Raw genomic sequence first — 14485 nt, 5'->3', positions numbered from 1 at the left:
AGAGGTAGTTTCTACTGTGGGTGGTCTCAATCCAGGACCTGTGTTACAGGTTTTGCTCATCTTGGGTTGCCCTTCTTCCCCTTCTAGGCCACATGCAACTGTGGCCAGCAGTCACCAGGGCTGCTGGAGCTCTCTTCTGAGAAAGGAACAGGGTATATCTAGTTCCTGGGTCGAGTTGCTTGCCCAGGCCTGTCTACCACAGCTGCTAGGGTGCGTCCAGACTGCTTGCTCCAGGACCCAACCTACTGATAGGTTAGGCCTTAGTGCTACCAAGTGGCCAGTACCTAGCCTGATGTACTGGATGTCCAGCTTCAACTATGCCCCAAGTAGGTAGTAGGCGCAGTTCCCAGAGCCCCTACGGATCCGTGGCTGGGAGCCCTGTTTCCTGTGCTCACATGTAGAGAATAGCACACCTTGGGAAAGTGACAGCTACAGACTGCTTAGCTCTTCCTTTGTATAAAGTTAGAGCAGGTGAGGGAAGTGGAGGTCTGCTATGGGGAGGTGGCTCCCTGGCCTCCAGCTGCTGCTGCCTGGCATGTGTGTTCATTTCTTGTGGGGTGTTTCTTTCTTTTTCTTTTTGTCACTCCCACCTTCCATGCACTGAAATCTCACTATGCAGCCCTGGCTAGCTTAGCGCTTGCTGAGGAGACCAGGTGGGTCTGGAACTCAGAGGTTCACTGAGTCTCTGCCTTGCAAGTGTTGGGATTAAAAGTGTGCGCCATTACACTCAGCCCTGTGTTCATTTCTCCCTCAGGAGGGCTGGGGTGATGATCTCCGGCAGATTCTTGGTGGCTGTTGTCCAGGTGTGGGACCCTCTCAAGGGCCTACAAATTGTGGGATTTTGACTTGTAAAGTGAGTATGGTACAAAGTACCTTTGGGTGCCCACTTCTCTTCCCCTCTCCCCACAGATGCCTGTGTGCTCCTACTTTCTGAAGGGGATCTGCAGCAACAGCAACTGCCCCTACAGCCACGTGTATGTGTCCCGCAAGGCCGAAGTCTGCGGTGACTTCCTCAAAGGCTATTGCCCACTGGGTGCGAAGGTGAGGTCTGCCGTTGGCATGGGACAGATTGATAAACTGTGCCTCCTTCTGCATTGGCTTCTGTAGTCTTGCTCAGCTTTGAGGTGGTCACTGTAATTCCATCCATCTCACAAAGGACTGAGAGGTGCACCAAACTGCCCAGAGTCCCCCAGGGCCACAGTATCCCAGGGTCTCTTGCAGGGGCAACAAGGAGTTATGAGAGAGATATAGTGGCTCAGACAGCCAAACCCAAGGAGACTGCTGAGGGTTAAGGCTAGTAGTGACTGAAGCAGATGTCAAATGTTAGAAGCTCTATAGGACTGAGGTGACTGCCTGATGCTGTGTGTGTGTGTGTGTGTGTGTGTGTGTGTGTGTGCGCGCGCGAGTGTGCGCGTGTGTGTGTGCGCGCGCGAGTGTGCGCGTGTGTGTACATCTCTCACTTCCATCTCACCTTTGATAGAGGGCAGCTATCCTCTATCCAAGAGGCTAGGGCTGGATTCCATTGCCCATTGGAGATACATACCCAATATGGAGTTAAGGGTTAGGGAATGGTCAGGAGGGCTGCCACCATATGCCTGGGAAGCTGGCATGCTGCCCTCTCCTAGATGCACAAGACTACTTACTCGGCTGCCCAGGCAGCTCAGGCCTACCTCCCTGCTCTTACAGGAAACTCTATAGCTGAGCCAGCAGATCTTACCAACTGCACATCTTCAGAAGAGCCCCAGGAGCCTAACCCTCTTCTCCATGCTTCTTATACTTCAGCTCCTCATACTGAGGCTCTATGCCTGAGGTGGGCCTAAACATGGCTAAGTACTCTTGGAGAGTGTCCTTTAGCCCCTAGTACCCTACAGTAGAGCCATTACATACCACTCGAGGACCTATGGAAAACGCTTTTGCTGTCTTTCCTGTCCCCAACCTCACTTTGCCAGTGAAGTGAAATCAAGACTAACAGCCAGTGTAGGGTATTTAAGTGCAAGGCCAGCCCCTATCCCTCAAACCCTGTGGCACGGGATAGCTCTCTGTTAGGAGCTTCACGCCACAGGGGGCAGCAGAAGCACAGTGTATGTGCCCCATCATACCTGGGCATAAAGTTGCTTGAGCTCTTTGATGCTTTCTGTCTTTTATCCTGCCCCCCCACAAAGTGGCTCGAGACTCCCTTCCAGGGACACAAGAAATGACTTCCTTGAGCTCACTGATGCTTCAGTATTGCCACTGATACCATAGCATGACAGGAGCCGTTAGGTCACCTTGAAGGGCACTGATCCCTGGCAAGGAAGCCCTTCCGGGGAGGTGCGGACTGGCAGGCCCTGGCAGGGGCACTTTTAGGTGCTGGCCCAGGTGAGGGGCAAGACCCCATGGAGGCTGCAGCTGATTATTGTAAAATATTTCAATTTAAATGAAGATATCAGAGCGATATTTAAGTCCTGCTTCTATTAGTGGAAGTGCTTACTGCGTCCCTTTCGGCGTGTCAGCGCTGCGTCCCTGCTGCATGATGGATAGCAGCTTGTAATTATATATGGGGGAAAGCGCTGAGCAGGCCAGATCCAGCAGGAGGGGAGGCAGCAGTCTGGGCCTGTGAGGGTTAATTTTATTCTCTAAATAATATAAAAAGTGCTGAGTCGTCACCTTGCGCCTGAAGTAGAAGTCCTCAAATGGGCCCTGGAGAGTTTATAATATTCCACTGAATCAAGTGAAACTGTTAACCTTGCTTCATAAAGCCAGGGCTTGTTAAAGAGGCACGTTCCCTTTCCTTTTGAATAATTTAGCTGGGAGTAAGTCTCTGCTCCTTCCCTTTCTGGGGACCACGGGGCTGTTCCAGGTCCTACCACTCAGAGGGTAGCCTCTGCCAGCTGGCAGCCAACCCTCTTGGACTTGTGGACAGATTGGTAACTGCAGGTTGCTGCCTGTTTTGTAGTGTGCCTTTCACCGTCATGGTCAGGGTTTCACTGTAGTAGAAAGTGGCAAGGGTGGCACTGTGTCACTTCTTCCTGCCCCTGGTTGTGACCTAGGGCACACTTTCATCACTCAGCTGGGTGTGGTGCCAGCTTTGCTTCACCATGGCTCTCCTTGGATCATGAGTGTGCTGTGTGCGCGTGCTCCAGGGCATGGGAATCTGTTTTCTGTATAATGTTTACCCGTGTATTTGGTATGTGTGGGCCTTTGGGCACCATCCTTCTATCTGTATGTGCATGTGTGTAGACAGAATGTGTGTCCTAGGTTCTTCCACTTCCTGCTGAACCTGCCACTCGGCTCCCCACTCTCCAGTCAGTGCCTCCTACTCCCTCATCCCCTGCATGTGCTCAGGCCCCGGGACAGAGAGTTGGGTTCCCACCTGCACTAATCCATCCCCAACACTCATGGCTACTGAAGCACCGAGTCCTCCCACAGCATCCTTGGTTTCCCTGCCCATTGTTGTCTCTGCCTTCAGTCAGCCCAGAGCCTTACTTTGTGTGCAGCCCTTCCATTTTCCCCATAGTCTGTATGCCGAGTCTGTTGAAGGGCTTATCTTCAGCTATAATCGTAGTGAGCAACCATGTTTGGTACTGCTGACTCCACTAGCTGTGCTGAGGTGACTGTGGGTAAGGAGGGGTCAGACCCCAGTCCAGCTTGCACTGCCACTTGCAGCCATGACCCTGCATAGGTCATGACACTAGGGATGTTTCCTCTTGTGGGTTCTAATTCCTACATGTGCTGGTGAAAGAGCCATATGGTAGCTGACCATCTCTAGTGAAGGCTGCCACACACCCTGGGGACGCGCTGTTGTTGATTTGCTTATCTCATGAGGCCTGCACTCAGTGCGTCTTTATGTAGTGAGCATGTATTTCAAATGACATTCTAACCTGTCTTCCTGTCCCTTAGCGGAAAGCACAGCTTCATTGACCTGTAACTCACACAGCGCGCCCACTTGTTTCGGTGTCATGGCCTTTGGTGTATTATTTTTTGTTTCTTTTCAGTGCTTAGGATTGAGCCTAGGCCTTCATGCACACTACAAGCACTTCACCACAGAAATGAGCCCTTGTCATTCATGGTTTGTTGTGTCTTGTTTTTTAATTATGGCATGAAGTGAAACAGAGCTAGGATGTAACTCCATAGTAAAGAGCCTGCCTAGCATTAGCAAGGCCCCGGGTGTGAATCCCAGAACCCCAAACAAGTCTGTGTTATAACACACATAGCAAGGCTTGCTATTTTATCCATTCCTAAGGCAACAATTGCCATTGATTAATTAGATTTACAATAGTGAATCAACACTTGGGGTGTAGACTTGGGAAGATCAATACACATTTATGCCTAGTCTGATCTACATACTGAGTTCTAGGCCAGCCACGGTGACAAGGTCCATCTCAAAAGTAAATAACTCTTCACAGTAGTCTGCATTCACCACCACTGTGCAATATTGTCAGGCCCTTCTCAGCACTTCAGACTGAAAGGCTGTAAATACAGTAAGCGGCAGCTCCCTTTCCTCCCTATCCCCAGCTTCTGGCAGCCTTGTCTGGGCATTCTCCATGATAAACTCGGGCAGTATTTGTTCCCGTGTCTGGCATGTAGGTTCTTTTTCTTTCTCAGCATAGTGTTTTCAGGGTTCTCATATATATATATATATATATATATATATATATATATATATATATATATATTAACTTCATTCCTTTTTATGGCCAAATAATATTCCATCACACGTGGACAGGCCCTCTGTTCATCCCTGCATATCTGTAAATAGACATGAGTTAGTGCCACCTTTTGGCCGCTATGCATGATGCTATAACGGACACTGGCATACAATATCTGCTTTTACTTCCTTGCTGGATCATATGTCAATCCTATATTTGTCTTTTTGTAGACCTGCCAAACTGGGTTCATGGTGACTGGACGATTTCATATTTCTATAAACAGGGCATCTTCCCCACCACATGTTGTGAATTCATTTGTTAACGCTAATATTTTTTATGGGTTCCTTAGGATTTTTGAAGCATAAGATCTATCATCTGAAGGCAGACAAAATGTTACTGCTCCCGTTTCAATCAAAAGGCTTTTTGTTTCTTTTTTTTTTTTTTTTTTTTTGGTTCTTTTGTTCGGAGCTGGGGACCGAACCCAGGACCTTGTGCTTGCTAGGCAAGTGCTCTACCACTGAGCTAAATCCCAACCCCTTTTGTTTCTTTTCTTTGCCTGGTTGTTCTGGCTGGAAAGTCAATCCTGTGGAGTCAAGGTGGTACCAGGGGAGCCCTCTTCCTATTTTCTGCCACTGGGTGTGCTGCTGGCCGTGGGCTTCTGTTGAAGTGTGATGTGGTGGTTTCTAGGTAAAGCTGACCTTATGGGAGAAGTTTAGATATGTCCTTCTTGCCAGTTAGGAAAGTTCGAGAAAAATTAGTGCTGATTCTTTGTTAAATGATGTAGTAGAGCTCACCAGTGGGGCCTACAGTCTGCAGTCGCAGGCTTTCCCTGGGGAAGTATTTTTACTCAGTGCTGTGTGAGAGTCAATGTCAATAGAAAGTGTTTCTAGAAATGGACTAGTTTCATCATGTCAAATGTGTGTGTGATTGAAGTGTTTTCTAATTCTGTTTGTGGTGTCCAGGGTCTAATGAGTACCCCTTTCCTGAACTTGGTGTGTTTCCCTCTCACCTGTGTGGCTGGAGTTTGCTGATCCCCTAGACTTCCACATAACCTCTCTGGCTCATTGACTGTTCTGTTGGGGCTTTCTTCCCTTTTCAGTTTCACTGCTTTTTGTTCTTTTCGTTTTTATTTCTGCTTGCTTGGCATTTATTTTGCCCTTTTCCTCCTCTAGGTGCTTGAGTTTTCCCTTTGTCTAAGTATATTTGGTTAGCTGTGTCCCCAGCGCTGTCCTGCTGTGCTCTCAGGCAGGACTGCCTGTCTCTGTGCTGCCGCTTTCTGACCCGTGGTTATTTAGATGTGTACTGCTCAGTTTTCAGGATTCTAGAAATGTTTCTTGTTGTCTTTCTGGCCTTGATTCAATGCCCCTATAGTAAAGAATATACTCTGCATAATTTTAGTATTCCTCTCTGCCCCATCCTCTATCCAGCTTGGACTCAGACCCATGCTAGTTAAATGCTCTACCCTAAGTAACCTTATATCCCCAACTATTTGTGTTTCTTTGGGCCTGTTTCCTTGATTGGTTTCGGTTTTGGTTTTTGTTTTTGTTTTTTTCCGAGGCAGAGTTTCTCTATTTCATCCTGGCTGTCTTGGAACTCAGTCTGTAGACCAAGCTGGCCTCAAACTCACAGAGACTTGCCTGCTTTTGCCTCCCAAGTGCTGGGATCAAAGGCATGCCCCACCACAGCCTGGCTTTTGGGGCCTGTTTTTGTAGCTCAGGGAATGAGCTGTCTTGCATTTTTTTCTATTAGAACAGGATGGGAAAGTGTAAGTCCCAGGACCCACCTTCCCTTCTTAACTGCTGGTTTCTGACCAAAACACGTGGCTTATTTTGCTGACCTTGAGTTAGAAGCAACTAGCGATTCACCTGTAGTCTCAGATACGTTGTCCATTTGTGTCCTTGTGTTCCTTGTGTATTTTATACTGGATTTTTTTTTTTGAGACAAAAATCTAACTATGTAGCCAAGACTAAATTCAAACTTCAAACCTATTTGTTTTCCAATGATGAAACTACAGTTTGTCTCAGCTGTGCTTCAAAACATCCTAGACCACAAATGCCAGTTTTCTTTTGTTCTGTGAGAACATTAGGCCTCAACAAACATCACCATGTAAGGAAAAAGGAGGTGCTGTGGTGCCTGGGGGAATATGTCTTGTTCTTTTGTTGGATAAAACATTCTGTGATTGCATAATAGATTTTGCTGTTGAAAGTTTTTTTTTTGAAAATTTGTTATTATTGTATGTGTATGTATGTACGACTGTATCGTGTATGTTTATTAAGTGGCCAGGTTTGTACCATCAAGCTCCTTCACCCACTGAATTGTCTTGCTGGTCCTAAAGATATTTTGAGTTCTGTATTGAATCCTTTCTGAGTTTTTGTCTAGCTTTCTTTTTCTCTTTCCTTTCCTTTCTTGTTTTGAAACAGGGTGTCTTGTAGCCCAATTAGACTTCTAACTCAGTATGTAGCTAAGGATGGTCTTGAACATTTGATCTTCCTGGCTCTATATTCAAAGGGTTGTGATTACAGGTATGTGTCCCCTTGCCTGAGTTATGTGGCATGGGAGACCAGAACCTGGGGCATTGTGCATAATAGGCAAGCATTCTGCCGATTGACTGTCCTTAGCCCTTTGTATCAAGTTCATCTCTCCTTTGCGTCAGTCGATTTTGTTGTGGTTGCTGTGTATACACATATGCATGTGTGTGTGTGTGTGTGTGTGTGTGTGTGTGTGTGTGTGTGTGTGTGTGTGTGTTCTGGCATGAGTTCACATGTGTGCATATGTATGTAAAGGCCAGAGAGTGACATTGGGTGTCTTCCTTGGTTGCTCTTTAGTTTTTGAGACAAGATGTCTTAGTTTCTGTTGCTGTGAAGAGACACCATGACTACAGAAATTCTTATAATGGAAAACATTTCATATAATGGAAAATAGTGGTTTAGACCATTATCATCATGGCAGGAAGCATGGTGAAGCGCAGGCAGACATCGTGCAGGAGAAGGAGCTGAGGGTTCTACATCTCGATCCACAGGCAGTAGAAGTAAATGCCACACCGAGCCTGGATTGAGCATCTGAGACCTCAAAGCCCAACTCCCTGACATACTTTCTCCAACACTACACTTATTTCTATAAGGCCACGCCTTCTCCAACAAGGCCACACCTCCTAATAGTGCCACTCCCTTTGAGCTTATGGGGGCCATTTTCTTTGAAACCACTACACAGGGCCTTTCACTGAAACTGGAGCACATCTGTAAACCCTAGGGATCATCCCGTCTCTGCCTTCCTGTCACTGAGATTATAAGCATGTTGCTGTGCCCAGCTTTATATGTAAGTTTTAGGAGAAACTCTCAGGTTCTTCAGCTTCTACTGCAAGTGCTTTACCACACCAGCCGTCTCTGTAGTTCCCATGTAGCTCTTTTATAAGGCTGGAGAGATGGCTCAGCAGATAAGAGCACTTGCTGCTCCTTTGGAAGACCTGGGTTTGATTCCCAGCACCCACATGTTGGCTCATGATCATTGGTAATTCCAGTTCCAGTGGATCTGCTGTTTTTCTGACCTCTGCAGGCACTAAGCATACACATCATACAGATACATACATTTAGGCAAAACACTAATACACATAAAGTGTTTTGTTTTTAAGAAAAAGCTCTTTTGTTTGGTACATTTGCCTTTTGAGTTTTACTTTATTAGGCTGGGCTTGTTGAAACAGGATGTCTGTGTAGGACTAGAACTCACTATTTAGAGCAGGCGCATCTCCAGCTCGTAGTGGTTCTGCTCCTGCTTCTCAGTGCTGGGATTACAGGCAAGTGCAAGCACGCCAGGCAGGCCGCATGCTTGGAGTTGCCGCTCCCTCTTAGAGATTGTCCTTTTATCATTGTGTAAGGCCTTTTGGCTCTGCTTTCCTCGATCTGCGGCCTCCCTTTCAGACTGGATTGTAGCCGTTCCTCCCCCCCCCCCTTCTCTCTCTCTCTCTCTCTCTCTGTATGTGTGTCTATCAAATGTATGTATGTGTGTCTATCAAAAATTTGTTTGTTGCTTGTTTTGTTTTTGTTTGATTTTCCCCCCAGACGGGTTTTTTCTGTGTAACTCTGGCTGTCCTGGAACTAAACTCTGTAGACCAGGCAGGACCCAAACTCACAGACATCCGCCTCCTGAGTGCTGAGATTAAAGGCATGCACCACCACCACCTAGCACTGGTTTTATTTGTTTTTACTGTGTGTGTCTTGAGTATTTGCCTGTCTGTCTGTCTGCGCATTGCTTGCATGCATGTAGTGTCTTAGTGCCACTCCCTGTGAGCCACTCCCTGTGAGGCCAGAAGAGGGCATTGGACCCTTTGGAACTATACTACAGACAGCTGTAGGCTGCTCTGTGGGTGTAGCCAGTGCCCTTAACCTCTCTGAGCCATCTCTCCAGCGTGCACCCATCCACACATCTTTTTTCATTTTCATTTTATTTTTAATCATGTAACTTGTGTGTGTGTGTGTGTGTGTGTGTGTGTGTGTGTGTGTGTGTGTGTGTGTGTACGTGTGAATGCAGGTATCCATAGAGGCCAGAGGTATCAGATTTATCTGGAGCTAGAGTGATAGTTGTGAACCACCTAACATTGGCACCAAGAACAGAACTTTGGTCCTCTGGAAAAGCAGCCCATACTCCAAGTCACTGATCCATCTCTCTAATTCCTCTCTGTATATATACACGTGCACGTGTGTGTGTGTGTGTGTGTATGTGTGTGTGTGTGTGTGTGTGTGTGTGTGTTTGTTTTAAAAAAAAACTAACTGTTTTCTTCCTGGCCACTTAGTTTCTATCAGCAATGACTCTGAGACTAATTATTTATTAAATGCATAGACCATAAGCTTTGATTCATTTCTTGACTAGCTCATAACTTTTTTAACCCATTCAGACTATTCTATGTTTACCACCTGGTTAGTTGCCTCTCTCAGTCTCGGCCCACTTCTTCCTTAGTTTCTTCCTCAGCATCTCTGTCAGCGTCTTCCTGAGTTCATCCACCTGCTGCTTTATGTCGTTCAACTTTCTGCGGCTGTCTCAGATCTCTCTCTAGTCTTTTCAGGATAGCCTGAGTTCAGCTACTTGGTGGTTTATGCCCATTTCTCTGGGGCTCTCTTGAATCTCTCTCTTATCCTCTCACTATTTTCCAGAATCCTTTCTTCCTGCCGGCGTCTTACCTCCTGTTTCCTGCCTGGGCTTTTTTATTGGCAGGTGTTGCTTACACAAGAGATCACACACACACACACACACACACACACACACACACACACACACACACACACACACCAACCAGCCTTAATGATATAATCCTGGCTGGCTATAGCAGGCTGGCTTTGAACTCACACTGCTTCCCAGGTGCTAGGATTAAAAGTACACACCACCACACCCAACTTGCATATTTGTGTTTTTAGCTTGTCTATTCAGTTTTATAGACAGCAGAAACTAAGTCATGTTTTAAAATGCATTCTGCCAATATTTGTTTTTTTAAATTAGTGAGTCTGTACCATTTATATTTAATATGTAGGGTCAAACATGAAATCTCAGCACTCAAGAGGCTGGAGCAGGCTTGCTTTTGGCCTGTGGAAAGCTTGACTACATAGTAAACCCTGCCTGAGGCAAAATAAGTAAATAAAAATTAAAGCACACTCAACACTCTAACTTTCATTTCAAACACAATTTAGAAAGCTCAAAAGAGGACAGAAAGCTGGGCATAGTAGAGCATGCATTTAATTCCAAATACTCAGGAGGCAAAAAATGAAGGCTGATCTCTGAGTTTGAGGACAGTCTGGTCTACATAGCAAGGGTCAAGACAAACAGGGCTACACAGTGAGACCCTGTTTCAGAAAGCAGACAGACAGACAGATTCTGGCTTAGCACTATTTCATTTTTGTCTTGAAGAAGGCTATGCTATTTCTCTTTGGTTGCTTTCAGGGGTCTTTCTTTGTCTTCAACTTGTATGAGGTCTGATCATCATGCATTCTAGGATGATTTCTTAGCCTGTCCAGTTTGGAGTTCACTATACTTCTTGCACTATGTATTTGAGGGGTTGTTGTTTATTGTTTGTTTTTTCCGTTCTGTGTCCTCTACTACAGGGCAGTTAGGTCTCCTCGCTATCATCACATGGGGTAAAACTGCTGACTGCTCTGTCTTCTTTGTCTACTGTCCTCCTTAGTTGAAGACAGAAGCTTCTGGGGGTGTTGCCTCAGTAGGTCGGAAGCCCTGAGTTTGCCATACATGGAAGTACATGTCTGTAACTACTTATTTAAAAGGTAGAGGACTGGAAATTGAAGGTCATTCTTGGCTACATAGCAATAGCAAGTTCCAGGCCAGCCTGGGCTACAGGAGACCCTGCCTCAAAAATAAACAAAATGTCTCTGCACACTGCCCCTCAACCCAGAGCCATACCTAACAACAGCCTCTCCCCTCATCTTGGTCTTCTACCTAACTTTTTTACTTTGTCATTCCTGTGATGTCCCTTTGGCAGAGTCCTATGTCCTTGTTGGGTTCTCTTCTTCTAAACCCCTTGCTGTTCTCCCCATCACATACACAACTGCCCTCTGCCTGCTTCCTCAGACCCTGCTGATCTTGCATGTCCAGCTCACTCAAATTGGCACCTCCCTCACAGCCAAAGGCCTCAGTCTCTGCTCTAGAACATCAATTCATTTCCTAGGGACCGTACAGCCCAGCCCCATCTGGAAGTAGATAGTTCCAGGAAACACTCTCATCAGCTATCCATATCTAATGGCCTTGAACCTGGAAGTCCCTAAGAAGCACAGTTTTCCTTTTGCCCCATGCACTGTTCCTGATGTGAAACTCAGACCCTGCCCTGTGGGGCTTTGGTGCTCTGGTGTTCTCCAGTACTGGTTGAATCTGGGCCCGTCTCAAGGCTGTACTTGTGATTCGAGTACACTTCCCACACTGCTGCTGCTGTTCCCTGCTCTCCCAAACCTGGTGCCAATAGACACTTACATGATGAATAAACTTTTACTCTGGAATCATTATAGATTTACCAAAGGTATGCAAAGATCCCGTGGTCACTCGTGGCTCCTTTGCTGCTGATACCTCTGTACCCATGTCTGGTCAGCAGCTAGGAGGAACTTGTGGAACAAACCAAAAGCCCATTAGAGAGGCCTGCTGCTCCATTTATGTGACCTGCTGCTGCCAGCCTCTGTCACCATCTGAACACACTTCACGTGGGCTTCTTCAGCTTCCCACCCATCTTCCACTGCGTTTATTCACCAGTTTCAGGTGAAGGAGGCTGGGTGAGTGGTTGTGACTAGGACAGGACAGCAAGAATGGACAGGGCTCTCAGAGGGTCCATCTGAGCTTTAAGGTGTGGATGCAGCTCTAATTTTAGATGGTGGGAATGAGGCTAGAGCTTTCTCTGAGGATAGGGGCCATGAGCAAGCCATCTGGTGGAGAGAGTGCTGGCCATGACTGCAAGCTGGGTCTCAGGAAAAGTTAGCAGATGTAGACGTCAGGAACTAGAGGTACGGGCAGCTCAGTTGTTGTCCACAGGCCTGTGGAGACAGCCTGTTCTTGGCTGCAGGGAAGCATTCTATACAGATCTTTATCCTTTCACCCTTCACAGTAGCTACAGGAGTGCAAGCTGCCTGCTAGTAAAACTGCCGCCATGCCTGTGCTAGTCTAGAGTGGGCAGTTGTGGGGAATGGGCAGTGGCCCTCACTGTGGCACATTCTCCATAGGGTAAGCTGGATATAGGACAGCCTGGAGCCATTGTGGGAAGCTGCAGGCAGAGGACAATGGGCAGGGTGTATGCACCCAGCTCTGTCATCCATAAACATGCTCAGCCAGCATTCTGCCAGCTTCTCTCTGGGCAGCCTCACAGATGTTGGCATTTCCTTCCAACCACTGGAGGCATTGGGAGTTTTCTTGGACTGTTAAGCTGTATTTCTCTGATGATTGTTTTGCTTTGTGAGCCCTGTGTGCCTTTCTTTCTGATAATTTTTGCTCAAATGTATAGTCTCCCTTTGGGTTTTTAGCCTTACTGACTTGGAAGAGGTTTGCTAGCACATGGACATAGGCCTGTAAGAATAGCCGCTAAGCATCCTGGATGTGATCTTAGCGCGAACCTTCACTGCGAGTGCTCACCTTCTCTCTTCCCTGCTGCTAGCCATCCTTTCCCTCTTGGTGCAGCTTGGTTTGTTTGAGACAGGGTCTTCTTACATAGCCCAGGCTTGCTCAGACTCAATTGCCTTAGCTTTCTGACGGATGGGAACACAGGCATGACTCACCCTGTGTGATTTCCTTATTAGAATGTTTTTCTTTTTCTGAAAAAAATATTATTTCATTTATTTTTCTGGCATATTTTTGAAGAACAAAAAAAAAATTTTTTTTTTTGAGACAGTTTTTCCTGTGTAATCCTGGCTGTCCTGGAATTCACTCTGTAGACCAGGCTGGCCTCAAACTCAGAGAGATCCACCTGCCTCTGCTTCCCGATTTTGGGATTAAAGTTGTGTGCCTCCACACCAGCTAGTTTTCATTATATTCACCCTCATTCTTCCAAAAGTATATTTTTCTCCCTTCATTCACTCATTCATTCCTTTTTCCTGTGCTGGGCAGGTGTAATACCACTGATCCAGGATGTAAAGTTGAGAGTCACTTTGTCAAGTTTTTTTTTCCCCCCGGAGCTGGGGACCGAACCCAGGGCCTTGCGCTTGCTAGGCAAGCGCTCTACCACTGAGCTAAATCCCCAACCCCACTTTGTCAAGTTAAAAAGATACTTGGGTTGTTTTATTTGCTCGTTGGTTTCCTTTTTTATTTTTTATTTTTATATTTTTCTTGAAAGCAGAGTCTTGCTAGCCTCAAACTCAGGAGTCTCCTGCCTCAGCCTGCTGAGTGATGGGATCACAGGTGGACCTCCCACCCCTGGCACACTGGGAGTTCCGTCTGTGCATCAGGGCAGTGAGAGTGGACATAGGCCATTATCACTGTGCTTTCCAGCCACTAAAGTGACACTGTTACTATTACAAATAGAATAGAATGGGCTGGGGATGTGACTCAATTGTAGAGCTCTCACTTAGCATACATGAAGCCCTGGTGTTTTTGTTCTTGTGATGGTATATATGTTGAAGTCAGATGGCCTCCATGGGTTAGGTCTCTCATTCCAAGCCTTTGTGGGTTCCAGCAGTTAAACTCAATCTGTCAGGCTTCCGGGCCAACTCTACCCACAGGACCATCTTGCCATCCCCAAGTCTGTCTTTAACTAGCTTTCTGCCTTTTGTTTGGTTGTTTTGTTTGATTTCCTCGAGGCCCTGGTAGGTTAGGTCTCTTCATGCAGCTTCTGATGCTCAGTGTGGGCCCAGATGATCTCCTCATGACAAATTCTTTTCTTCAAGACTGTTCTGGCCACATAGAGAGTGGTTCTTCTCTCTTCCGAACTTCTATGACTTTGATTTGTTCCTGAAATAGGATCGCCTTGTAAATTCTTGGAAAACTATAATGAAAACCCCCTGGGGTTGGAACTTTCTTAAATCTTAATTGAAGTTCCTTTATGGCAATAAGAACATCCAAATTTTGTTATTCCTTGTTAATTTTACCTGTGTATTCAGATTGATGGCCACACAAAGCTTAACAATGAGATCTCTCTCTCTCTCTCTCTCTCTCTCTCTCTCTCTCCCCTTTAACTTTTTATTGGTTCTTTATGAATGTCTCATCATGTACCCCAATCCCACTCATCTCCCCCTCCCCTTGTACCCACCCTTGCAGCTCACACCCCCAACAGAAGAACAATCCCATCAGGGAAGCGGTGGCGTCACAGTGTCCCACAGTGTAGTCTTTGTCCACATTTCTTCACTTGCAAATTCTCGTTGCAATGACTGGTTGGTCTGGTTTGAGGCTTC

At 46.4% G+C, this 14485-nt stretch overlaps 1 protein-coding gene across 5 annotated transcripts in view; it reads left to right on the top strand.

The window, feature by feature from the left end:
- The window catches only part of Zc3h3 (zinc finger CCCH type containing 3), an 84819-nt gene that overhangs the window by 63506 nt on the left and 6828 nt on the right, over positions 1-14485 (top strand). For all 5 annotated transcript variants that reach the window (NM_001134865.1, XM_063263275.1, XM_063263276.1 and 2 more), the window contains one exon: positions 910-1041. In NM_001134865.1, coding sequence (NP_001128337.1) covers positions 910-1041 — 132 coding nt within the window. The remainder of the gene's footprint in view (positions 1-909; positions 1042-14485) is intronic.

This window comes from Rattus norvegicus, chromosome 7, assembly GCF_036323735.1.
Source record: "Rattus norvegicus strain BN/NHsdMcwi chromosome 7, GRCr8, whole genome shotgun sequence".
Taxonomy (NCBI): domain Eukaryota; kingdom Metazoa; phylum Chordata; class Mammalia; order Rodentia; family Muridae; genus Rattus; species Rattus norvegicus.
The sequence above is the reverse complement of the archived record's forward strand: the minus strand, read 5'-3'. Positions and strand labels throughout refer to the sequence as shown.